At 35.5% G+C, this 27,446-nt stretch overlaps 1 protein-coding gene across 2 annotated transcripts in view; it reads left to right on the top strand.

The window, feature by feature from the left end:
- The window catches only part of NLN (neurolysin), a 36,552-nt gene extending 11,025 nt beyond the window's left edge, over positions 1-25,527 (top strand). For both annotated transcript variants that reach the window (XM_041470672.1, XM_041470673.1), the window contains exons 2-13: positions 830-1,086; positions 3,319-3,467; positions 6,629-6,736; positions 8,929-9,031; positions 9,727-9,887; positions 11,156-11,291; positions 13,367-13,733; positions 15,083-15,284; positions 18,724-18,910; positions 19,941-20,069; positions 20,552-20,688; positions 24,993-25,527. In XM_041470672.1, the coding sequence (XP_041326606.1) occupies positions 830-1,086; positions 3,319-3,467; positions 6,629-6,736; positions 8,929-9,031; positions 9,727-9,887; positions 11,156-11,291; positions 13,367-13,733; positions 15,083-15,284; positions 18,724-18,910; positions 19,941-20,069; positions 20,552-20,688; positions 24,993-25,127 (2,071 nt within the window). In that variant the 3' untranslated portion in view covers positions 25,128-25,527. The remainder of the gene's footprint in view (positions 1-829; positions 1,087-3,318; positions 3,468-6,628; positions 6,737-8,928; positions 9,032-9,726; positions 9,888-11,155; positions 11,292-13,366; positions 13,734-15,082; positions 15,285-18,723; positions 18,911-19,940; positions 20,070-20,551; positions 20,689-24,992) is intronic.
- The last annotated feature ends 1,919 nt before the right edge of the window (positions 25,528-27,446 follow it).

Raw genomic sequence — 27,446 nt, 5'->3', positions numbered from 1 at the left:
ATTTCCTTGGTTATTGTTGAAAATTTTAAGTTGTCATTGTTACCATAACCACCTGTGATTTTTAATTTTTTTTAAATTATGTAGTTGAAATAGGAAGATAGATAGTAAGTCTCTGAATGCCAGGGATCCTCCTATGACAGTAAAAAATGCAGCAGGTTTGACTACTTGAATGCAAACTTAATTTTAAAGAAGCTGAAATACAGTTGATTAGAACTATAGTTGATAGATTATTAATACATAAATCATAGTAAAGGAATGTACCTCTTCTGGTAAAAGAGTGAAACTGCCAATTTAAAATCCAGCACAATTGAAGGAATAAATTTGCAGATGAGTAACAATTAGAAGATTTCCTCCCATGCTGATTATGTTATAGACATCCTGTATAAATATAAAATTTTTTGCTATTATGAATACAATCAAGTGATGTTTTTTATTCTTATTTTTTGCAACTTTGCAGTTCTTGTTTTTTGTCATCTAAAAATCACTATGTGGGTTTTATTCCTTACTTCAAAAATGTTAATACTGTCTATTTCTGTAGAGTTCCAGTAAATGCAAAGCTGTTTTCCTTAGAAGGCTGAGTCATAATTTAATCTGTATGGTTTTGTCAATACCAAATTTTTTGTCCCTGTTTGCACTTAATCATACTCTAAATGAAAAAGGTAGAAGACAGATTTATTTAAAAATTAGACTTCATTGATAATGATAGCAGCTCTAAAAAGGACTTTGTTCCTCCTTCTAAAAATATTCTGATGCTGGTTTTTTAATGTTTACTGTAAACTGTCTCTTGACCTGGAATCTTGCTATGTAAAGCTAATTTTTATACTTTCAGGTCCATTGGGCCACGGCTTGTGTTGAGAATGACATTAGGAGCAGAAATTACTAGCCAGCTCAAGGCTTCTTCATACATAGCATCAGGAAGAAACCTTTTGAGATGGGACCTGTCACCAGAGGAAATTAGAGCAAGAACAGAAGAACTTCTCAGGAAGACAAAACATGTATATGACAGTGTCGGGATGCTTGAAATTGAAGAAGTAACACACGAAAATACTGTACGGGCTTTGGCAGATATAGAAGTGGAATATGCAGGTTAGCGTGTGTTTTCTGTAATTCTTTGCATAAGGCATTCCATCTGCACATAAGGAAGCATTGAGAAAAGATAGTTGTTGCTTCCAATTTTGATCCCTGCTGTTCTTGTGTGGAATGTGTAGAGGCGTCTCAAGAGTCCATAATCTTTCAGGACCTCCCAGAGGCCTGCATTAGTCACCTGTTTTGGTTTTGCATGTGAAGCTCCGCACAGTTACATTTCCAACTGTGTGCAGCTGTCAGGGGACACTGCAGCAGTGTAGGCTGCAGCATCTGTGGTATGCATAGTGCATTACATGTGGTAAGCAGTGTTTTTTACAGACACTGCGGAATCTTACACAAGCAAGTTGAATGGAGTAATGGAAATGTTGACAAACTGCTAGGGGAGAAAATGTGAGGATGAGAAAATTTTGAATATGCTATTGAAAGAAGACTTCTTTACTTACTCACATTTAAATTGTGGCCTGTGAGGTCTTGAAGAATCCAGGGAGAGATTGGTCATGCAGTCACATCTAGATTGTTCTGAATGAATTATCAATCCATACCAATATGTGGGTGGGTTGTAATGGTCAAACACAGGTCATTCATTTAATTTGTTAATAATTGTCAGAGGAGATAAGTAAAATACAAACTGCATATCGCATGTCTTTGTTGAGAAAAACCTTTCATATGGTGGCTGCATTATTTATAAAACAATGAGTGTAATAGATGTCAAATTCTTTTAAGTACTCTAAAAAAATCTACAGTAGCCACACAGGTGCTAGAAACAGTCACCTTGGCTGGGAGTAAAATCTTTGTCTAGCAAAAAAGCACAGTTGGCATCTCAAATGATTATACTGTAATATTAGTCTGGATTTCACATTAGTTTAAGTTGCACGTCCAGTGAATTGGCTGGAATTTATTCTGGAATACTCAGAAAGACGGTAATCTTCAAAAAAAAAAGCCTGCTGCCAGCTTCAATTTTAGTTGTACCAATATACTGATTTGGTATAATTATTGTAAATCTTTTCACCACAAAGATTTACAGAAGGAAAATCTGTGTTTGACTCAGAAACCTTGGTCATCAGCTTTTCAGCACAGCCACCAAGACTTGATGGAAGATGTACATTTTTCACTACATACTATTGCAACAGTGGGTCACATTTAAGCTTTTAATGCTAATCTTCAAAGCTGTATGTGAAATTATCATGACCTGCTGTGAAACAGGGCATGACATATGGAGGAATGTATTACCACAGTAAGACTTCCATAAGAAACTTGGAATTTAAGACCTACCCCAGTAACTGCAACTCATTATCCAAAAAGACAAAGATGACAATAAGCTGCCAAAACTCTGTTTATAATTTTGAAACGTCTTTGCATAAGGGCAGGAGGTGAAGGGGCAAGTTTCCTAAGGACTTCAAGAAGAATCACATGCCCATGGTTGCATTTCTGAATCTGTCTTGGAGCTTGATAAAATGACTGCATATCACATAAAATTACACAGCTTTAAATCAGCCTAATATGTTGTTACTCTAAAATCTGCTTTTGGAAAGGTAGATGGTAGAGACAGTGTAATTTGATTTTTAATTAAGCAAATTCATTTATATTTTAGGATTTCTATTCAATGTCATTGTAAGATGTAACATTCCTTTAAAAGCAAGGATTTGCTTAATCTCAAAAGTGTATTCTAAAAAAGTAGTATTACTCAGCTTCCAATCTCTGGAAGTTCACAATGCACAGACAGCATCTTCCCTGTTTGCCGTGTTGTTTCTTCTTAAACACAGAAGAGTGCAGTACATGGGGATTTGACACTGTGCTCATAACAATGTAAAAATAACTTCAGGACAGATGGGCATATTTGAAAGATTCAGAGCTTCTGACTTGAAATGCTAACATGGAAGCATCTGTGCCAGCTATGAAACGTCAGTCTTCACTTACATGACTTTTGGAAGATGAAGCATTTCTAATGTATTTATATACCATTCAGCTGATTTTGCAGAAGATGATGAGATAATTGGTTTGGGGTTTAGAAATCTTCTGTAAAATATTTATTTGTTACAATGGTGTGTAGTTTTGTCATGTCATCTATTCAATTTTATATTACATGTAACCACTTTTTTTGCTGTATGTGTCAGGTTGCTTTTTGCTTTGTATACTTTTTTCTTATGTCTTTTATAAATGACAGAAGAGGGAAAGCTCCTTATCCTTAAAGCATGTCTGTCCTTCTGTGTTCATTGCCTCTTGTTTAAACAGTGGAAAGAAGCATGTTGGATTTTCCCCAGCATGTCTCCCCTGACAAAGAGGTACGCTTAGCAAGTACAGAAGCTGACAAAAAACTGTCAAATTTTGATGTGGAGATGAGCATGAGAGAAGACGTGTTTCAGAAGATTGTTTATTTACAGGTAAATAACATATATCTGCACAAGTTGTGACACATATCTAAATTTATCTAAAATTATTTGGTATATACATTGCTTTTCAGAATAACTTTGTGTTTCCTCTGTGTCTGTGCCACTCAAATCTTTGTGGGACACTGCTGTAAAACAGAAAACAATGGATCATGCTGTTCCTACTCTTTGCCTTTCATATCTAGATCTGTGTCTCCTTCTGTCTCCATTGCAACAGCTTTGACTTTTGTCTAGCCTTCCAAAGAATGATACAAGGAATCTAAACTAAAAGAGGGAAACCTATTAGGAAAAATTTTTTTGTTTTCTACTGGCTAAGCTTGTTCCAAGACGGAGGGAAGAAAGAAGGCAATACAGCACTTACATTATCTTATACTGCTTTTGAATTTGTGTCCAAAATTCTGCTTTATTGAAAAAGTTGAGAATTTTAAATTTAGAAGTTGTTTTAAGTTATGTAGGTTAATAAGAACATATAAATGGCATTGAGCTCTGAAATTACCTGTTTGATCAGCAAGTTATAGTCAATTACATTGTATCCTCTTCTTCATCTGTTTCTTCAGTCTCAAAATAAAAGTATGTTAAAAGGTGCATTTAGTTTTGAAAAAGTTTCTATTCTTTTTGTGTTAGTGTTTAGCGTCTCTTTTAATTGAGCGCCTATAGGTATCTCATATTCTTCATTTGTACTGTTTATTTTGTAGCTCAAAGAAAGATTATTTGGTTGTATTTTTTGGTTATATCAGAAAGAATATTTGCTTTTTGTTCCAATATGTCTGGTGGCGTTTAGTAATAATTTTCTTAAAAGTACAATATATGGATAATACAAGGAAGTTATCTAACAAGTGATAACAAAAAAAAAAAAAAGTTTTTCTATGTTTTATATGTTAATTTTTCCTCTCAACACCACTGATTTTTAATCTTCTTGTAATGCTCATAAGATACTGGAGCCCTACTTCTTGGGGTTACCATTTGTGATTTTGCAGGCTTGACTGGGTATTAGAATAATACTTGCAGAACCATACTAAATTGCCTTCCATTACCATTGTCTTCTTTTGTTGTGTTTTCCAGGGAAATTTTCAAGTGTTCTCCTCTAGCTGGGTATTCTTGTTACATATTTGCGAAGTATATAATAACCCCATTCTGAGTATGTTCTGTTGGGTGTTGGCAGATAGTGCCTTGTGTTGATTTTTTCCCTTCTGTATTTTATGTTGAATTTTCCTTCTTCCCCTGCTCTGTTGCTAGTAATTAAATGGCTTGATTTGTATGTATTATCTACTGTGATTTTCCCCACTCTCCACTATAGAATGCACAGATACATTGAGGACTAATCTAACATATCTATTTATCTATCTATTTTTAATTTAGAGGACTATCTGACAGTAGGTAGTGAAAACTGATTGCCATTATTCACTACTATTATTCTCTTAATTTTTTTTCTCATTTAGTGTTTTCTTATTTCATTTTCACTTGCAGCAGCCTTAGACCTTTATAACAGTTAGAATTTTTGCTTAAGTCTCTGTTTAAGTTTTTTAGAAATGTTTCTTAACTGCAGCATGTTTTAGTATTAGTTTGCCAGAGATGCAACTTCTGTGTATATATCCATTCTAATAACTGTTAAAGTAGTAAGAGTTTTGCTCTCAAACAAATATTAAATTTCCAGTAGTGCCAGACTGGTCAAATATTTGTATTTCCAAATTATAAAGTTCTTGTTAATTTTTGCTCAATTTCTAACACCTTCTCCTGTTAGAAACTCTCAGTTAAAAAGTTAGGCTCCAGGAACACATGAAAAAAGAACTTCCACAAACAGAATTCAGAGGTTGGCTGAAATTATTTTGCCAATTCAAAATAGCAGTAAACAGTTGGATTAAATCAGGCTTTTCATGGCCTCACTGGTAATTTAATAATTCAGGTAGATTAATCAGTTTTCATGATCATTCAGGGGGCCAGATTAAATTGTGGTGAGGAGAATGAGGGCCCTCACACTTCCACATTATTTATAACACAGCATACTAAGGGATGAGCAAATCTGCTTGACCTCAGTGACATGCAGAATGCTTTAGCTCCCCTTAATGGGGACTAAACTTTTCTAAGTTAACAATAGTACTCCTTCTAAATTATGCTTAATTTAAGAGCTGTTGGTGGAGGAAAATTATTGAGGTTTTTAGATTTAGTTCAAGAAAATATTAAAATAACATGGTCACTTTCTTTTCCCCACAGATTGGGGGAAAAATTTCTGCGTAAAATTATGTTGTTGAACATGCTTCATATTTTATTCTTTGAAAAACTTGTATTTTGAGGTTTGAAACTTAGAATATAGGTGAATTTGGTAGTGAAACTATCATTTTAAATTTTGTAACTACTAACATGTGCACATGCTGACTAGTAGCGGCATGCTTAAGAATGTTGCCAGTCTTCTCCACCCACATGCCCTCAGGAGAGCCTGATGTAAAGAGCTGCTTCAGGTTTTGTTTGTGGAATTCTAAGTAGGTTTTGTTTTTTACTCCATCTGAAGGTTTCTTCCTGGAATAAATTAGCAAGGTACTCCAAAGCAAGTATGAAAGAGTATATAAAATCAACCACAACAATTCTAAAAGTTCTGGAGAGTTCCAAAATTTTGTATGTGTAGTATATTCAAGATGATGGTCCTTTTGGGTCCCTTCCAACTCAGAATTTTCTCTGATAGTGTTTTATTTTTGTCACTGATAGCTTGGTTCTGGAGAAGACAAATATGCTCAGATCTTATGCCATCTGATATTCTGAAGTGACGCTTCTAATCTTTTGGGGTTTTTCTTCAGTCCCTCAAACTTTTAGGGTACAGTGTTATAGCACTGATTTCCTTCAACTATGTAAAAGAAAGTTACCTCTACAGAAGAAGTTTAAGTGTACTGTACTGTAAACTGAAAGGGCTTGCCATTATGACAGCATGTAAATGTGCTGAGACACTTGCTAAAAGAATATTATTTTAAAAACATTCTATACGAATATAAGAATACTATTGTGTAAGGTAACTGTTTTGAGGGAGTTCTTCACATTAAAATCCAGGATGTTCCCTTTTTTAATATGACAGTATTCTCAAGAACAACTCTGTTGAAACCCTTCTAATGCTTGGTATGGTTCTTAAAATGTATTATAAATTCAATTATTCTATACTGTCATTTCAGCAAACCTGTGATCTTGAAAATGTAAAGCCTGAAACAAAGAGGTATCTAGAGAAATCTGTTCAAGTGGGGAGAAGAAATGGACTCCATCTTCCTAAAGAAGTACAGAAAGTAAATATGAACTATTTTTTTGTAAAGCAAATGTTACCAACTGTTGAAGGGATAAATTTATTGTTAGTTAGGTGTACTAAGCATATATTTGAACTTCATGCTTTTGGATCTGCTGAATTACTGCTCTAATCTTAACTGTTCTTCCAGATCCATCCTTTAAACTTCAATCACTTGAAGGTTTTTAAACTAATCTGATAGACATCCATGATACACAGTAGATAGAGGTTGTCTGCATCACTTCGTAGTCTTGAGACTAAAAGAAGCCTCACTGAAAAAGTTGTATTATATATTACAATTGTAGAGAGTGCCTAAATGAAATTCCTAGGGAAGAGACCTCAAAAAATGTCACTAGTGAGTCTGCACTTCTATTCAAAAGTATGTGTAACTGTTGCAAACCCACAGCTACACTTGTTTCAGTTAATTGATGTTGTAAAATGTGTGTATGATTTTAGATCTGAAAAAAAATCAAAGTAGGTTAGAGGAGAAAACAACCTGCTCTGTGAATTTTTCTTCATTAAGGGAGAGCTGACTTAGAAAGCAATTGTCAGACAATCAGGAAGTAAAATTGTCGGTGTCTGAGATATTGTGGCATCCCACCTTTAATGGGAAAGGAGCACCCAAGATTCATACATGCTTGTGGTTGAAAGGAGCAGCAAAATCAGGGGGTCTTCAAAAGTTTACAGACTTTCATTAGTAAAGTATATACTTGGTATGGAAATTGTTTGTTAGTCCCTGACCTAGCATAATCATATGGGAGTGGGTTTTGGATAAAAGGGATAGAGTGAAGGGGAAAAGACAGTGAGATAAATTAATTGAAGAGGGGAAGAGAGAAAGAAGAAAGGGAGAAAGATCACCATTCATGCCTCCAGCATCAATCCAGCTGCCTAGGTATCCAGAGTCCTAGAGGCACCGCATGGGCCTGGATGGGGGTACTGTTTTGTAGATAAGCTTTCCTTGCCCTGGAGAAAAGTTTTGGAGTTTCAATGTAAATTAGCTGTCATGCACAGTCTGTTCTTTACACTGTTCTGGAAATGGGTCAGAGGGCTTTGGGGGTCTTTGGTGGTCTTGTTCCCCCCATGCAGTCCTTGCCTGCTTCTCCACCTCATTTCTCCATTTGTGCTGTACTGAGCTGTGCTTATCTCCAGGAGGTAGATCAAAGACCTTTGTCCCAGAAAAGTGCTGTCCTACCTCCATATGGCCCCTTGTCCAGTCACATCTTGTTCTTTCTCACAGCATGTTATTGCCAAGTCCTTGGCTGTTGTTACCTAAAGTCCTTGGTTAGTGCCACGGCCACCCTCCTACTGGTGTTTGAGTCGTACACACTGGCTCTTATCTTGTGGGATTCTACAGATGCCAACATAGTTATCTTCAAATTCTGAGTGATATTTCTGACTATGTTATGACCTTTATTTCTGACTGTTGAATAGACTTAACCCTTTGTAGAAAAGAATCAATCTTCATCCACATCCTTCTGCTAGTGAGAGCAGTTTGATGTGTATTTTCATATAACTGATGCCTCTAAAGGTATTGTGAAATTTCTTAGGGAACAATAGATGAATTATATTTAGTTTTTTATTTGGTGTGCGTTCTCTTACTGGTAACTACTATGTTTATTTGAACTTGACAATAACATGTAGAAACTTGCTATGAGATATATTAGAAAATGTTTCAGAAAAATCACTATCAGGGTTTTACAATAGGTTTTAGAATGGCTTAGTCGTCTAAAAGCACCCTCTTTTTTCTGTCATACCATACCTGTACAATTCCAAAACAGTGTTTTTGAATAGGTTGCATCCTTTTTAACTCCCTTCATTCTCATTGATCTCAGTGGATATTTTTACACATAAAATTGTAATTTAGCTGTTCAAATAAAAGAAAATATTTGAATGTTAGCACATGAAACTGTTTAGTGAATCTATTTAATCTCTTTAGTCCTCTCTAAGCTGAGTTTTAAATGTTGGAGCAATAGCTCTTGGTCACAATATTGCTCAGGACTGAATGAAACATAAAAGGAAGACTGACAGGGTGTGAAGTATGATGCTACCTGCAATGTGTTATTTGTTCAGTCCTGGTATTTAATGTTGGTTAGTAGAGAGCCTATCTGAAAAAAATGAATTGTTATTCATGTAGAAGATAAAAATTGCCAGCTTTGATTTTTGTTTTCCACTAAGTTCAGTTTATACCCAATACAGGAAATAAAGACAATGAAGAAAAAATTGAATGAGCTGTGTATAGACTTTAACAAAAACCTGAATGAAGAAAACACATTTCTTGTATTTTCTAAAGAAGAACTTGGTGAGTAGCATGCTTGCTGTTTCTGTTTTTTCAACCTTCCAGTTTTATTAGAGTAACTGATTTTTGCCCCATGCATGATGGTTAGATCAAGTGAAATTCTCACTGTTTCCCAGTCTTTTCTGTTTCCTTATTAGTCCTTCTCCAGAATCAATTCACAGTTATCTTTTGCAGGTGTTCGTGATGTCTTTATACATTTGTGCTTCCTGAAGTTTTTGCCTTGCATCAAACTAGAATGTTGGTCATACTTCCTTTAACATAACTGTACTCTGTTCCTTTTCACAATTATCATCAAGCAATCACCTGTGTAATTATTGGAAAAGCTTTTTAGTCCTGTTATAAAGTTTAACTAATTGGTAATTTAAACCAAGCTAGAGATTTCATGTGACAGAGAATTTGGGGATTCATTATCTGAAGGCATCACATAAAGTGTGCTCTAATAACAGAGATTTTTTTATGGTATTCAGTTTTTATCTGGTGGCCTTACATGTATTTTTCTTGTCCTCTCAGGTGTTTCCAAATTTTCCTTTGCTTGGTGACATTTGAAAAAGTTTTAGCAAATTGTAAAAAAAGAGGTATATTTCTGTGGAGATTTCTGATCTCAAAGTGGATTGCAGCAAAACAAATGCAACAGTTTCACAAAAACAGGGGGAGTAGATAATTTTGGTAAACGTTTTTTATTAAATTGTGTTCTGTAGATGGCCTTCCTGATGACTTTATTAACAGTTTAGAGAAAACTGAGAAAGATAAATACAAAATTACCTTAAAGTATCCCCACTATTTTCCTGTTATGAAGAAGTGCTGCATTTCAGAAACCAGGAGAAAAATGGAATCTGCCTTTAACTCGAGATGCAAAGAGGTATGTTGTGTACTGGCTGTTCTACAGTGCAGTGACAGAGTTGAAAAATGGAGCTAGACATTCAAATGTTAGGTTTGAACTTTGCACATTGTAGAGTATTTTGAAATCAAAACTTAGCAGTGTGATCTTTAACAGAGCCTTGCTCCAAATTATTCTGATATCCTTCTGAGACCTTAGAAGTTGACAATCTGCCTCTGTGTGTGTATTTATATGTATCTTAATGTTCAAGTGGTTCTGTTAATAGAGGTGGGATTTTGATCTTCTGTGAAATTTTCCTACAGTCTTCTGCAGATGCTTACAGACACTTTGCTCACAGAAAAGGATGTCTGATAGTGGCTTCTGTAGTCCTTTGGGGTTTTTAAAATAGAGATTGGTTATTTAAGCACAGGTTTAAATTATAAATACTGATGATTAAATGTGAAATCTACAGACTGCATATGTGCACAACTAGACAGGTACAAAATAAAAAAAAAACATTGAAAGATAAAGGATATGTCATTCAGACAATTGTACCAACCATGTATTAGAGAATAATAGCAGAGTTGAGATTTTGTGCTTGCAATGCTTGGAAATGTGATGAGTACAAGATAAAATAAAATGGCATCAGGAACTGAACTCTTTGCAAGTCAACACATGTAAAGAGATTTCTTAATAAAACTGTGTGACAGTCTTTGAATCTAGTGTTTAATTATTTTCTCCCACGACAAATCTCACTTTTCCAAAACTAGAGGTTTACACAGTTATGTTTTTAGGTTCTTGAGGATTCTTCAACACATTTAGGTCAAGTTCTGGGATTTTCTGTTTCAGATATTTCTCTGACTGCTATTGTTAGAGTGGCAAAAGAGAAAAATTTGCAAACCAGCTTTAAATGTTGGCACAATAATTAGCAATCCGTCTTTATCACTAACAAGCAATTAAGCCTGCTGCCAGCAATTTCCTTATGTCTTTCACATGCAAATGGTTGATAAAGAAAATAAGCTCTTCACAACCTGAAAGAAAATAGTGTATATTTTGATTAAATAAAAAGATAAGTTGTTATAATAAGGAGTGTAATGAATCAGGTCAACTAGAAAACCAGCTACCTGCAAACACTGAGAAGAAGTATTTCAAGAATCTAGCTAAACTTAGGTTATATTATATTTTAATCTGAAAGTGTTCAATTTGAAATATTTTCTATTTCTTAGGATTATGGATATTATTGAGATAATTGTTATGTTAACATGTGTTTTCTGGTTTCATTTTACAAATTTGCCTACTTTCTTTTTTAGGAGAACACAAAAATTCTGCAGCAGTTGCTCCCACTAAGGGCAAAAGTAGCAGAGCTTCTTGGTTATAACACACATGCCAACTTTGTCCTGGAGGTAAACACTGCCAAGAGCACAGATAACGTAGCAACCTTCTTAGGTTTGTTCACATTTATAAGCAATACTTGTATATTTAATGTAGTAACATACAATAAAATGCAGTTCCCTCAGCCAAGATGAATTCAAATACATAACTGGGCCACAGCACCCATGACGCTTAGCCAGAAATGGAACTCTGCTGCTTCTCTTCTGGCATATATATTTTTTAGATTATAGCTATACAAATGAAGTTGTTCCAAATCAGGAAGCACAAGGCAAATTCTGAGAATGTTAAGGTTTAATCACTTGCTTATATTGGCTGTCACAAATTCTTTGTGACAGCCAATATAAGCAAGTGATTAAACCTTTCTGCCCCAAAATGCAGTTACCCTAATTTAGAACCAGAGTAACATGTGCACCTTAAGCAATTTTATCAGTTCAAGAGGCTACATCAGAATTGCAGCTTTTCATTCCCAGTTTTTTTGTGAATCTGTAGCCTTGGTGTCTTTTTCAGGTACAGCTGCATTAAGTATAAAACTTTACAGTACGAGATGATGCAACTTCCATGAGCTGAATTAAAAAAATATATCTGGAGTGATGGATTAAGTGTGGAATTCAAAAGCACTGTAATTGAATTTGATTTGAAAACAGAGGTGTCTTGAAAATTTTAAACACAGCAGTTTATGAATTAATTTAGAGTCATCCTGTCAATGTCAGTGGACTCTTGGATGTAGAGTTAACCTCTGCTCTCTGGTATCTCCACTGAATAGTATGTGTTCATTTATTACTGTGTCCTAACCCCACTTAGGAATGTATATTGATGTGTCATACAAGTAATCCCCCCAAAGAAATTAGTACAAAAATAAGGTATGTTTGCTGATAGAGGAGTCTTTGTGTTTATGTTTCAGTAAAGAGGTTCAAATGCTCCTCCCTCTAAAACCCATAATTCTGTTGCATTTCTCCTGATTGCTCCTTCATGAGATCAGATCCATATTTGGCAATACCAATTTTCAGTATACTTGACAATTAATGAATACTTGGTTTATTATTAAATGTTAGGGTTTTTAAGTGTACTTGAAGTATTTTAGGCTTTCTTTGTCCATTATATTATTGTAATACTGTGATTTTTCATTTATTTTGAAGCTGACACAAGTAAGTTAGCATATCATGCTTCATGGAAATTCTCACAGATGGAGAACATGCATCAAATTAATTGTCACTTTTTATTTCGTTCTTTTGATATATCCTCAGCTACAAGCATGACAGTGTGTTTTGCTCTACTTTGTTCCTATCTAATAATGTTTTAAATCAAATGTTCATAAGCTGGTCTTACATCTAGGAAGAAGAGCATCTCTCCTATGACTTATTCTGAATTTAGCACAGTACAAGCTGCAAACAGTATTTCAATCATGCAAATGCATTTAGTGTGTTACAGCCTTCCTAGAAACAGGAGTGGCAATTCGCAAATTTTACACTGTAGATATCAACAATGAACATTACTGTGAATTCTTAATGAAGAAAAAAGTTTCTGATAAACCAGAAATACTTACAAGAGAATAAGTACAGAATGTACTGTATGGAAGTGTCAGTAAGCTTAAATATTTTATATTCAATATGTCTGCTTCCAAGGAAAGTATATTGGAAATAATTTCAATCATAGACTTTAATATCCAGAAGCTTTGCTAGTGTAGAAGCCAGATATCCTATAGGCAAGAATTCTTGGGTCTCTTGGATTTCTTATAGGACTTTAGCTAGAAGTATTGAATTTTGTGTTGCACTTCCTTTGGTAACTAACAATAGTTGTAGTCTTTGGCTGTTGCTGAAGAAATGAATAAGGAATACTGAGATTACATGACATAAAATAAAAGGATTCAAGCATAAGTATCTAGTGTTACTTTTCATTTATGATGTCTTGGAAAAAGTCAAAATTCACCTAAATCCTTCACACCACTCTTTGGCTTACATGGAGTCTACTGTATCATTAATAGCATTTCGGACAAGAAAGAAGATGTTGGTTGTTGGTGGTGAATGAATGGGAAACACCCACTTCTGGAGTATGTGCTTGAAGTGTTGAGTGCATTTTATAGGAATAGATAAGGAATATGGAAGTTGACTCCAAGGCAATCTTTCTTTCAGATGATTTGAGTAAAAAGCTAAAGCCGTTGGTTGAGGAAGAAAGACAATTCATTCTAGATCTGAAGAAGAAGGAATGTAAAGAAAGAAACTTTGATTATGATGGAAGAATCAATGCATGGGATCTTCATTATTATATGAGCAAAACTGAAGAGCTGAAGTACTCCATAGATCAGGAAAGACTGAAGGAATACTTCCCAATTGAGGCTGTTACAGAAGGCTTACTGAATATTTACCAGAAGCTGCTGGGACTTGAATTTGAGCAAATAGAAAGTGCTCATGTTTGGCATGACAGTGTTACTCTTTATACAGTAAAGGATAAATCAACAGGAGATATGCTAGGGCAGTTCTATTTGGATCTTTACCCCAGGTAATAACTTAGTGTTTTGCTTACATGTTTAAAATGGAATTTGTCTTAATGGGTTGCTGCTTGGTTAATTAAAATTAAATGCATTTGGAAGTACATATTTGTTCCACTGAAAAGATTAATACTGTGTTCATTAAGTTGTCCTCTGGACTGTGTTCAGATTTTTTACACTTGTTTTTAAAGTATTTTCATATTTCTTGCTTATATTCATTTTTATGAAGCATTGCTACTTCATTCATATTTTTGGTAGTACTGCTCTCTAGTCAGTTGTCCATAATCTATGCATCTATGAACTTTTCTCCTTCCTAGCTTACTACCGAGTTTTAGTTTTCATTTCTGTTGAAGTGTTACTGCAATTTGTTGCTCAGATCAATTATATTTCTAAATATTGCTAAAAGTTCCTAGTTTCTCCTAATTCCTCTTTACACTTAATGTGTATTTTCTACCCTGTTGTCCAGACTGCTGAATCAGATAGATCAATATCAAGAATAGATTCATCTTGAGCACACATTCAGATTTACTTCCATCTCTAGCTCTCCAGCTGTCTTTGTAGCTATTTACAGCATCATCTGTGTTTTGTCAAAGATAGGAGACTAGACTGTTTTGACAGGATTTATTTTAGGCTAGTCCTTTTTGGCTACTTGTCACTAGTTTTTTGTTTGCTTTGGTGTAGGGTTTTTTAGATTAGTATTTATTATGTGATAAATTTGCTGACATTCTTTTTTAATGTGAATTGATTTAAGGTTTTCTGGCCTAAGAAAATTAGGTTACTCAATATATATAGTAGTACATAAATTTTTATGGTAACATACCTATCTCCTTCACCTGTTTACCTGCTTCCACCTTTATGTATATCATGCAAATTGCTGAGGGAATGTGTCAGCAAGACTCCTCTGACTTAATCTGAATAGTTAACTGAATAGTTTAGGGTAAAATTTTCAAAATAATTTTTCTTTAAACTCTTGCATCAGCATGAAAAGTTTACTATATTCTTTTGTCTCCTGTAATAAAAAAAAAAATTGCATCAGTGAACAGAACCTAGTTCTTCCTGTTGCCGTAGCAGTTTAAAACACAACTGGCATCTGAAGTATCTATACTTTCAGCTTTCCAGTGAAAAACAGATTCTTTTAAATGCTGCTGGAAATCCGGAAATTTTGTGATTTCAGTATGAGAGTAGAATAGGATTTTTTTTTAACTTATTGAGTCTTAGAAGTCATGAAAGGATGTACATTTTTTGTGTAAAACTTTCTGTAGAGACACTGACTGATTGTCCCCGTTCTTGAACAGGCTTCACTATTCTGGTGAGCAGGTTTGTGGTTTAAAGATAGTATCTGATGTATTTTCTTGTGCAGAGAGGGAAAGTATGGGCATGCAGCCTGCTTTGGTCTACAACCCGGCTGTCTTCTCTCTGATGGCAGCAGATTGATGTCTGTAGCTGCTCTGGTAACCAACTTCACAAAGCCGGCATCGGATCGACCATCATTGCTGCGACATGATGAAGTAAAGACTTACTTCCATGAATTTGGTCATGTAATGCATCAGATATGTGCACAGGTTAGTGATGTTTCTACTCCAGTGTAAGACTTATTTCTTTCTCAACTGTCTCAAAGCAAGTTCTGTTTTGGTGTTTCTAATTTTAGTAAAGCACGTATGCAGAGTTCTGATTATCTTTTTGAAGCTTCAGATTTGTTTTAGTTTTAATATTTATTTTAAACTGAAGCAATAATACAACTTTTTATGAAAAACATTTTTGTAGGAACATGTACTTTTGCATTTGCATCATGCAGGAGTCTATTCACTCATCACAGGTACAGGTAAAGTGAAGAAGATGCTCAGTCATGGCTTTGTTCAGATGGCTTTTTATTACTTTTAGTTTTGTAGAGGTATGGCATTAGAAACCAGGTATTAGAAACAAAACAATGCTGTGATACCTAGGAATGAAAATAATTTCTGAAGCTAGTTGACCTCCAGCATTTTGGCATTTAGTACTGTTGAGACCTATCACTCTTGACATCACAAGCATAAAACAGATCTTGCCTAAGCTATTTTATTTTTTCCTATCTGACAGGTTAGGTTTATTGCAGTGACCAGAAAGAACTGAAGGTAGTTTCAGATTTTCCATCAAGGTACCAATAAAGTTGTAAAATTTCTGTTTTCATTTATTACTTACATGTAAAAGTAATACTGCCAGATGATAAATTTATTATTTGCCTAATGAAAATTTTATATTCATTATAAAATGATGAGATGAGTGTCAGTATTCATACACAAAAAAATTCACATAGTTAATTACAAGTTCAGATTTTGTGTAGCACTTCCTTTGTCTTCTGTATAAACAAATACAAAATAATAAGGTCAAGGAAAAATTACCTACATTAGATTTTAATTCTTGACCATGATCCTAGAGACTGGGACTACAGAATAAAGAAACAACATCATCACAGAAATCCGTATATTAAATCCAGAGTTAATAATTGCTTAGGTATTTTTGAATCATCTTAAAGGTAGAAATACAATTATTATTTTATCAACCCTGTGATAGGTGTTTGTGATATCAAAAACTGAGGAATAAAACCTAGGCAATATAGAAGGTGTTTATAAATGTAACACATTTGGCATTGGTATAGAACAGTACAAAACTGACTGCAATATTTTGACAGCCAGTGAGAATGTGCCTCAGTGTTTTGGAGTCCTTTCAGAACAGCCGAAGCCAACCATTCCAATGCATGTGTACTTCAGTTGCTCTGGAATTGCACACAGATCAGAGGCCTGCTTTCCAGTTGTCTCTCACACTGCTCTGGTGTTTTCTGTTGTGCCCAGCTGCCATGCTCACTTCTCCTGTATTGTATGCAAATAGCTATTTGCATGTGTGCGAAATTGCTAGTCCCACATAAGAACATCCTGTCCTCTGGAATTTGTGTGTACCAGGCACTGTCTTGTTTCATGTGATGATTTGTTTAAGCATGTTAAGACTTTGCAGTTAAATGCTACGCAAGGATGAGACTGGGAGGGATTTGTGAGCTGTTGGTAAAGGTCTGATTATGTAATATACTGGAAAAGTGAGACATACTGTTGGAGAGTGAGATCAGGGCAGGGAGGGAATTTGTTGGTGTTGTTCAGGGAGTGCTTTTGAAGTAACTTGTACCAAATGTCTTGGTGGTTTTTTTTAGTGCACTTGGTATGGGTAAATGAAGATATCTGAAGGCCACTTGCTTTTTGCTGTAGCCACTTCTCTCATTATTTCTTCCCTGAAGCTGGTGCTTCCTAGCTTTTCTTCAGAGCTGCTATTCAGCAAGGACAGAAAAAAGGGCCAGCCTACAACTATGGATTTGAGCAGCCTGCAAGCGTAGAGGAAAGTTTTACTCCTTTTGTATTGTTCTTCTGAAGACATGAGAGGAAGACACATGCATGTGACACAGATGTCAGTTCAAGGTTATGTCCGGTATTATACATGCTTTTTTTGGTAACCCTGCAAGAAACGAAGTTCAAAAGCCTGCAATCCTGTAAGGATCTATTTCCCAGGAAAGGATGGACTGTAAGAATATCAACAGCTCTTAGAGAGGACAACAGAGAATTCTTTTTCTTTTAGCGCTTAAAATGTTTTGTTAGTATGTTGATGAGAAGGAAAAAAAAATAAAATTGGGCTGGCAAGAGGAGATAGACTTATTACAAGATAAGGGTGAAGTGGTGGTAGGAAGGCTCTGCAGAGGGATCTGGACAGGCTGGATCATGGCTGAGGCCAATGGTGTGAGGTTCAACAAGGCCCAGTTCCTGTGTGTTTAGCCTGAAGAAAAGGAGGCTCAGGGGGACCTTACTGCTCTTTACAACTGCTTGAAAAGAGACTGTAGCCGGCAGAGGCCAGCTTCTTCACCCAGGCGATCAATGACAGGACAAGAGGAAATGGCTCAAGTTGCACCTGGAAAGGTTTAGATTAGATATTAGTAATTTTTTTTTTTTTCTCTGCAAGAGTTGTAAATCTTTGAAATTGTTTGCCCAGGGAAATGGTGGAGTCAACATCCCTGGTAGCATTCAAAAAATGTGTGAATATGGTACTTGAGGACATAGGTTAACAGCTTAATGCTGAACAGGGTGGTGATGCTGGGTTGGTGGTTGTACCTGATAATCTTAAAAGTATTTTCCAACCTTTATGATGCTATGATTCTATGAAACTAAATATTTTCTGTGTATTTGAACAACTGTCTTTCAGAGGTGACTTCTCAGAAATATTTGGATTTAGAGTATATTTTAGTGAAGATTCTTAACTGTACAAATTTTTCCTCAAAATTGGTATTGGAGGAGCTTCTTAAACATGAAGTTATTGTTGATACTAAAATTAAAAAAAGTTCTAGGGTATTTGGCTTTCAGAAAAAGATTCTTTTATCAAAGTGTCAGATTTGAAAACTTTTTATGGATAAGGTTGCTAGGATTTATTTATGTCAGTCTATTAATGACTAAAAAAGTGCTGTGTTTTAACCACATATATTACAAATGATGACAAATAGGGCAAAGCTTAATAGAATAAGTTGGTTAAGTAAAGTCTGTGAATCAATGTGGTAGACTGCAATAAAATAAACTTTTTAAAGTGCGTAGTTGGAGTTTATTATTTTACATTGGAGAAATACCACAAAAGTCTATAATAATGTACAAAATTATATCATTGTCACAGGACAGCATGAAAATGTTTGTATTGCTGTCATAACCTTAAAGGTAAAAATTGGTAATACAAAAAAAATTGAAGTACTGTTCTGTACCAGTAGATAATGCAGTATATAACTACTGAGTACTCTACTCCTTGATAATAGTCTTATGTCTGATTTTTTTCCTCCTTTCTTTAAATTTCATTTTTAAATTATTGCTATTATTATTATTGGTGTGTTCAAATGATTCATTTTCCTGTGATTTAAACTGAAATTTTGATATCTGAAATATTATATTCTGCTAAAAATATTGGCTTCTATTTTAATTTAATTCAATGGCTTTTTTTTCTCCCTAGACTGATTTTGCAAGGTTTAGTGGAACTAATGTGGAAACAGACTTTGTAGAGGTACCTTCACAAATGTTTGAGAACTGGGTGTGGGAAAAAGAACCACTACAACAGATGTCAAGACACTATAAAGATGCAACCCGTGTTGGAGATGCTCTCCTGGAGAAACTTGCTGCCTCTAGGCTTGCTAATACAGGTATCTCTCTGCGTTTGCTCCCCACAGTATATGTATAAAAGTATGTAATTTTAAAAGCTGTCATACATAAGAAGCCTATTAAATTTCTCCTGTGTGTACACTTACCACTGTCTTTCTGAGTTTATCTGTGTGGGAGCCCCACTAAAAAAAGGCTATGATGACATATAGAACTCTTTACAGGAACAGTAGCAGCTCTGATTTTCCAGGCCACCTCCAGGACTAAAATACCTTTCCTATCCATGTAAATTTTTATCTGTAAGCTTTTTTAGTTTAAAATTGGTGGTGCATGTGATAGGTGGAAGAGGGTAGTCTGGTGTAGTCAGGTTTGGATTTTGTGTTTTTTTTAATCTTAAATGTACTCCAGAACACGCACTGTGCAAGACACAGTGTACCTACATGTGTCGTCTACATTTGATTTGCATGCCACACTTAACAGATATGAAAGTTACTTGCAAATTTACTGAACAGACATAACATATCCCAGACAGCATTACGGTAGACCTTTATGTATCTCCAAACTCAGACTGTAATCACACGCCATTACCTATCATGCCATTATTATTCCATCACTCCCATCTCTTTATTCTTGTAATCAGAGCTTCCCATTTATGCTACCATTTCATCCTTAAGCTACTCCTGTTTATTTCATACTGCTTCCCTATCCCGAACAAGAAGTCTGTGTCCTTGCGGCTTGCACAGACTCTAGCTGCATAAGCATTTTATTTGAGTAAGGGTTCATATCTTGTAGCTTCTTAAAAACAGCTTAAATTAAAATTTGCTTTTAAAATATCTGCTTTATTTTAGTTTTGATCTATGGGGAAAGTAATATTGAAAAGAGGGGGCTTAGCATGATAATTCCTTTATTAAAACCATGCTTCTTAACTCTTTGTAAGTAGAGTAATTCAGATGGAAATGATGTAACTCCAGAATTCTAATAATTTAGTATGCATGTTGAGATCTTTGAAGGAAAGATGCAAATAAAACTCCAGCTATTTTGATGCTGGTTAATTAAATGTTTTTACCCAATTAGGCCTTCTAACCCTCCGTCAGATTGTTTTGAGCAAAGTTGACCAGGCACTGCATACAAAGCTGTCTGTTGACCCAGCAGATGAATATGCTAAATACTGTATGGAAATTCTAGGAATTCCTGCCACTCCAGGTATGTCAGTATGAAGATTTTATACAGCATGCCCAAGTGTTTGGTTTAACATGCCTTTCTTTTTCAGTAATGCTTGGCATACAAAAACCAGGGCTGTTTATGGAATAATCTACTTCATGAAACTGAAATAATTATTTTTAAATTTAGGGTGATCTTAATGATCTCTTCCGAAGGAAAATTCTGAAGGTAAATATAAAACTTAGCCTTTCGCAGGATATATTTCAGAGTGACATGATGTGAATTCCATTTGAGATGTTCTGTCACATCTGTATTGGATGTACAAGTAGCCTAAAATGAGAAATTGAGTTTACTTTGTTTTCAACAGACTATATTCAGTAATTTGAGGCATATTCAGACCCTTTATGCTAAAAGTTTCAAAGTAGTGATATAAATTCCTTATTAATTTATTGTTGAAGTACTGTATGCATCAAAGAAATAACTGAATTTGATTTCAGTAACTTGATGTTAATCTACTTTTCAAGGAACAAACATGCCAGCTACTTTTGGACATTTGGCAGGTGGTTATGACGGTCAATACTATGGATACCTGTGGAGTGAAGTGTTTTCCATGGATATCTTCTATAGCTGCTTTAAGCAAGAAGGAATCATGAATCCAAAGGTAGGTGGTGAATACTTTTTGATAAAGTCTTCTGTTGCACTTTGTGTCTGAAACCACATTTATTGCCATCATGATCCCGAAGTATAACGTCTCAAGTACTACTTCTGTACCTGTTGAGTTCAGATCAACAACAAAAAAGGTGTAAAAGTAACTTTAAGAAAACCATCTTAAAATTTCCAAGAGCACTTGAATTTTAATGCAATTCTTAAATCACCATATATTTAATATTGTAGTACTTTTGAGATTCTGTATTGCCTTGTCTAATGCCTTCTTCTGAATGAAAAAACATTCCTCCATTGCAAGAGCAGCTTCATATTCATCTGCTGTGAAACCTGTATGATAGTGGTGCTCTGTTTCTTTTACATTTCCATTACATTCTGCATAACTCAACCACGTGGTCCTTTTATGTAGTTACTATTTAGAAAACTGAATTTATTTTGAGCTTTCTCTGTCACAACAGAGAGTAATGTGAAAGTTGTTTCATCTTCAGTTTAAATCCCAGGTCTATTATGAAGTCCAAGTCATTAAGAAGTTCTAGATTTACTGGGTCTTTTTTCCCTAGAGTAATTCTCCATCCTCTTCCGCCTCCAGCAGAGAAAAAAGATAATTAGTGATGTGATTAGTAGTCCTGCCAATTCTAGCGATGTTTTTCGGAGTTTATTAGAGAGCATTAGACTTGAGTTGAGGTGCTGAGGATGAGATAGATGAGTTCTGTCATGAGAGAAAATTTGGGTTTCCTGATCTTCTTAACTGTGTTCTTGATTCAGCTGCCAGCACTAGTTCTTTCTTTTGATAGAAGTACACAAGAGAGAAATAAAGGAAAGAGTAGAAAATACATGGCCGTCCTTTTCCTCTCCTGGAATTTACCTTCTTTCCTCCCTGTACTTATCACAGCAACCAGAACTTCTAGAACTGTCCATCCCTCTAGAGGATGGAGACAGTAAATAAGATCAGGTTTTGATCTTTTGATCTGGACAAAGAGGGGAGTTGAAAGAGAATTGGGGTGGGGTTGGACTGTGAAAGTGAGGCAGTGGTTAAGCCAACAAAACCCAAAAGGTGTTTTCTGAAGAAAAGCAGCCAACTTCACAGTTTGAGAGAAGAAGTGACATAGGGTTTGGAGGTTAAGATTAACCTTGAAGGGCTAGGGATTCATGACAGGTACACATGAGAATAAGCATACCTGCTTATTCATTGGAAATATTGTCACTCATAAATAAGAGCACTAGAGAAGAAGTGTCAAGTTAAATGAATAAATAAAATAACTTTTAATGGAATGTTGTTCATATGGATCTTAAAAATGGTATTTCAGGAGGGTCAGACTTGCTGGCTTTTATAACTGCTAGCATTTGGGAACGATGGTTAAGGGTGCTGTTGCCAAACTTGTGGATCTTTGTGTCAGTTTTTTGTTCTGGCAGGTCCATATCGCTCCAGTGCCATCACACTTCTGTTCCATCAGTTTTACTCTCTAGTCTCAAAAGTCTGATTTAAGTCTGTATAGTCAAAATCCTAAGCTATAGTTTGGCAAAATGGCTCTGTTACATTTACTTCTCCTGAGGGATATCTTTTAGTCTGATTTTTTAATGTGAATTTTTGTTTTCTTTGCCTATGTATGGGAGGCTTTGAGAATAAATTGATTATGCTAAAAGTGAATATTTTTGTGGAACAGCTGAAAGACAGCTAGTGCCTCTTTTATTGTGAAGCCTGTTATCTAGGTTAAAAAGTGAGGCAGAAAGATGATTATTTATGTGTGTCACTTGCCCTCTGGCATATGTGCAGACAAACACTTTGTATGAATGCTGATGTAACATCAGAGTTAGCTGTGGAGATAATTTTTCTGTCCCTCTTCAATGGTATCTTTGCAAATTAGTTATCTTTAAACCCAAATAAGTGTGATAGAATCCCACAGGACGGGACAAACATTTTTTTATAAACAAATGCTAGATACCAGTATGTCTTTTGTAGTTACTCATACTTCATTATATCTAGATTTAGACTAGTCTTCTGAACAACAGAAAAGGAAAATTGTTACAGTATTATGACTAGGCCTTATAGAAATTTGGCTTACTTCTTCCTCTTTGAATTAAACCTCTCCTCCTGTTTTGAGCAACAGTTATACAACCTAATTTCAGAAATTGAATGTATTAAAATTCTTACACAAACAATTAACTCTAATTTAATTGGTAGCTCCTCAATTCTTGCACATTATCTGAACTAACCTCTGGTCTCCCTAGAACTGGGCAGTATTCTGGCTCTGAAGGGACAACAGCAAAGACTCAAGTCTACTCAAAAATAGTTGTAAACTATAAGGAACAATATATTCATTTGCTGCTGATGTTCAGCAAACTAACAAAAATAGTGAAGTGTTAACAATACTTCAATGATTTTTTAAAATTTATTTTTACTTTATTCTAGATTTTTCCAGCTGTAATTCAGACAATGCAAATGGTAGTTTAATTAAGTCATAGAAGCCCATCACTTAAAAATTTTGCTTGTTTTTACAGTACAGTCATGTCCTGGTTTGAAAGACAGTTGTCCACCAAGGAAGGCAGGAACCTCCCTTGGAATGGAGAATATGACCCCCTTCCCTCCAAATTATTGTAAATTTGAAATTAAGGGGCTTTCAGGCAAAGATATGGGAAAGGAATAACAGTTCTTTACTGGTATGTCTGTGTATAGCAAGGCAGACAAACAGTAACAACAAACAAACCAGAAAACCCAATAAAGTCTACTCCCTGCAGCTTCATCAATTTCCCCTTGCCTGCAGTTCCGGTCACAGCCAGCAGGGGCGCTGCTGGCTCCCAGCGGGCAGGGGCTGCGGTGATTCCTCCGCGGCTGCAGGGGGCGCTGTGGCGGGGCTCAGGGACCACGTGGTCATGGCGGCTTGGCCTGGGGAGTCATGACTGGCAGCTGGCCACAATTGCCAGGCTCCCATGCAGAGGTGGCTCGTACTGAGGCACTCCACACGTTGGCTCCAGACCCCCCACCAAATGGCCGAGAAACAAACAAACAAAAAATTAAACAGACTTGCAGTGCAGGAAGACTGCAGTAGTCGGGATCTCAGAGTCCCCCCACGCAGGAGTGGCCGTGGCAGCGCGAGGTGGCAGAGGGTCCAGCGGGAGCCAGTCCTCATGTTTCAGGTCGAAGTAGTCAGGTGGCAGGGAAAACAGCAAACAACTCCCTTCTCCCACGAATCCTGAAACCAGACTGACCAAAAGCCCAGCCCCAAACCTCCAGGGTCCCCTCACCTTTTCTCTGTGTTGACAGATGTAACCCGCCCCCAGACAGGGCCATTTCAATGGATTGTTGTGATGCACAGCTACCTCTCTTGTTTTCTTAAGTATTGGTAGTTATGTTTCCTAGCAACATATGGGACAAAATTCCATGAGAGGAAGAAACAAAAGGAAAATTCCTAACCCCCAACAAGTCATGATGAAGCAATGTATTCTTATTGAGTTGTGGGAGAATTGTATATGTATATATACACTGCTTAAAAGGAAGAACATTGTCTTCTTCAATATCAGAAGCATTTGGGAAATGCGCGTGCAAAATTACATTTTCTCGTTTGTAGTCATGTCTCAGAAGCCCAGAGTTCTCCAGATATATACGTTCCTTAAAATGCAACTTCTTGTTAAGAAACTCCTCATTACTTGTTTTCTCAGAAACTTCATTAATTTTTTTAAAGGAATCCACTCTTTCTGAAGCAATAATGTTTCTTCCTTAAATTAAAATCTGAGTTAAACCTCATTTTCTCTAAGATACTATAGTAGGTGTATTAGATGTGTTTGTATGTATGATATGTACAACTGTATATATTGTATGGGTATGGGTGTGAGTGCCATGCCATTCCACAGTGTTATTGCCTATTTTATCTCTGAAGTATCGTCTGTGTTATCTAAACAAAGATTAAAGGAAGAGAAATCATCAGTTAGAGAAAGGATGAGCTCCCTTTTCCTGCCTATCAATCACAGGGGTAATTCTTCACTGAAGATTTTGAGGAGGTTGTGTGTTTGTTATGCTTTATAGAATGTCCTCAGACAAGTTGTGATTATAGCTTCAAAACCAGGGTAAAACCACAAGAAAAATAATTTCTTTAGAACTCGTCAAATTTCTGCTCTCTTGAGTTCTTCCAGCAGATATAAATTGTACTTGTGACCTATCCTGGTATATCCTAATTTGGTAACAGGAAAATCTGGAACAAGTAAAGTTGTTTTATCATGAATAGATTTTTAAATCTGCAACAAATACAGAAAAAGAGGCAGTGGGCAAGATAAGAAGCACTAACATTCTGCTTTACCTTCTGTTAGGCTGGGATGAAATACAGAAACCTCATTTTGAAACCTGGAGGATCTTTGGATGGAATGGATATGCTACAAAATTTCTTGGAGCGTAAACCAAGCCAGAGAGCTTTCCTATTGAGTAAGGGATTGTGTGTTCAGTGAAGTTATGATTCTTTTGTAATGGCACATAAGTATGGAATCAGCTGGAAATGTCAGTGTGTTTCACATTTTAACTATGTATCACTCTAGGGAAACTAGGTAATTTTTTGATGATTTTTAAAATTGTATAAATAAAAATGTGACTTTTAAAACAAAAATTCATAGGATTACAAAATTCAACATCAGGGAAAAAAAATCTGAGATGTGGAGAAGCTGAGGAAATTGGATGGTAATTTTTAAAATTTTTTATGAAATAAAACTAATTAATACTAATCAATATGAGGAGTTAATGCTATGTTTTTCTTTTAAGAGATGCACTTAAATTGTGTGTTGTGAATTAATTTTAAAACTGAAGGGGACAGAAAGAATACAACCAGCAATAAAGGAAACAGTTTCATTCTTATTCTCTATTCTGTGTTGTCTTGATGGTTCGCCAGTGTCTCTGATGGATACAACGTGTGTTTGGTTTTGTCATTGGTTGAATTCAGTCCAGCTGTCTGACAAATTTCAAGACTGAGAACCTGCACCAGATACCTTTACAGCAGAGATGTTTGTGTGGTACTTTTATACCTAATTCTGATGCATGTTAAATTTTTGTACCATTTATATACTTACAAAGTATGACTAAAAAAGAAAAAATCAGCCAAAATCAGTGACTTTTTCACTTATTCCACCACTCTTTCTGTTGATGACCACAGATCAGGTCTTTGTATCCCAAATTATATCAACACAGGCATTGAAACATGTACTTGAGCAATTATAATGTCTTCAGTTGGTTTCTTAAGTATTTTGAGATACAAATAAGGAAGGAAGGAAATAAGATATCCCTGACAGGAATGCCAAAAGCCAATTCAAATTTTTCCTGTTCCTTTCCAGTGTGGCAGGCAAGAGATGCTACAGAGAAGTGCAATGGATTTAATGATTTCAGCTGTGAGACTGTGAAAGTAATCAAGGAGTTATTCTGCAGGTTTTCTGCAAAATCAGGAAAAAGTAGTCTTACAAGCCAACTCTACACCATCCAAATAAAGCTGTTAATCTGTTAAAAGTGCACTGCTAAAAGTGCACTTTTCTTAGGTATCATATCTTACTGTGGTTTTATTATTACGGCGTGGTATAAACAGCTTATAAATTTTATTTACTAGCCAATACATTTTAGACATTTAAACTACTGTTGTAAATATGGTAGGGGTCTACAGTTTATTGTTCAACAATGAGACAAGAAAATGTGCCTGGTCAACTCAAAAGATTTTTTTCAGCAAAAGAAAACTGGTATCACCCACTTTGAGTCAAAGCTGTCCATTCATTTTAGGGGAAAAAAACTAAAATTTGGATTGTTCTCACAATTTGTGGATGTTTTGCAAAGTGAGAAACTTTATTTTTTGCCTTTTTTTTTCTTTTAAAGCATTGAAACTGGGGAGTTAAAAATGAGCTTTATTAGTTTCTGAAATTGAAAATCTGAATGGACTTACCTTTGAACTGCACCAGCTAGATATGAAGAATCATAACTATTTGTAGGGAAAACAGATTAACTGTATAGTCTGACCAGACCACACAGTTAAGTTAAATCGAAATCTTCTATTCAGTTACAACTTTAGGACACAGTTCTGCTGGGCCATGAAAAGGCAATACATGGATATCACGTGTATGGGAACATCTTGAACTGTATTCAGTATGGCCAGAATGGAAAGCTGAGAAAACTGATAGATACAAGATTATCCCAAAACCTATGAATTTTGCCTAGATTGATTTCCCTTACATTCGTTTGCTTACAATATTTTGCCATATTTTTATACATGTTTGAAATTCTTGTGATTCTGTCTTATTAACGTGTTTTTTTCTTTCACACGGTAATGATAGCTCCAAAGAATGAAAATATTGTAAAAAATATACTAAGTGATACTTTCCCCAAATGAATCTGCAACTCTAAGCAATAGAACCTTTATTGAGAAAAAGACACAGTTTTTATTTTACAGTTGGTAGGCAGATTTCCACATGAGGGAGACCTTTCTCTGCATAAATCAGCAGTCTTGGATCAAGGTAGATAATTGCAAGTACAGTAATTGTAGGCAAAAATACGTGGTGATAAAAAGTCATGTGATTTAAAAGTTAGTTTTAGAATAGTACTGATGGTAATTATGACAATTTAATTGACTTTTTAATTTTCTTACTCTTTAGTGTGTGTGCTTGTATGTTGTACAATGTTGAACAGCCAAGATACTGAAGTGCGGGAGAATGTCTGCTATTACTCATGTGTGGAAATGCCTGCATGATTGTACAGTTATGTTAGCAGCAAATGGATATCCATGTGTGTAGGGAGGAAAA

Source organism: Pyrgilauda ruficollis, unplaced genomic scaffold (genome assembly GCF_017590135.1).
Source record: "Pyrgilauda ruficollis isolate IOZ18807 unplaced genomic scaffold, ASM1759013v1 scaffold25, whole genome shotgun sequence".
NCBI classification, from domain to species: domain Eukaryota; kingdom Metazoa; phylum Chordata; class Aves; order Passeriformes; family Passeridae; genus Pyrgilauda; species Pyrgilauda ruficollis.
Note: the sequence above shows the minus strand (reverse complement) of the source record. Positions and strands in the feature narration are given on the sequence as shown.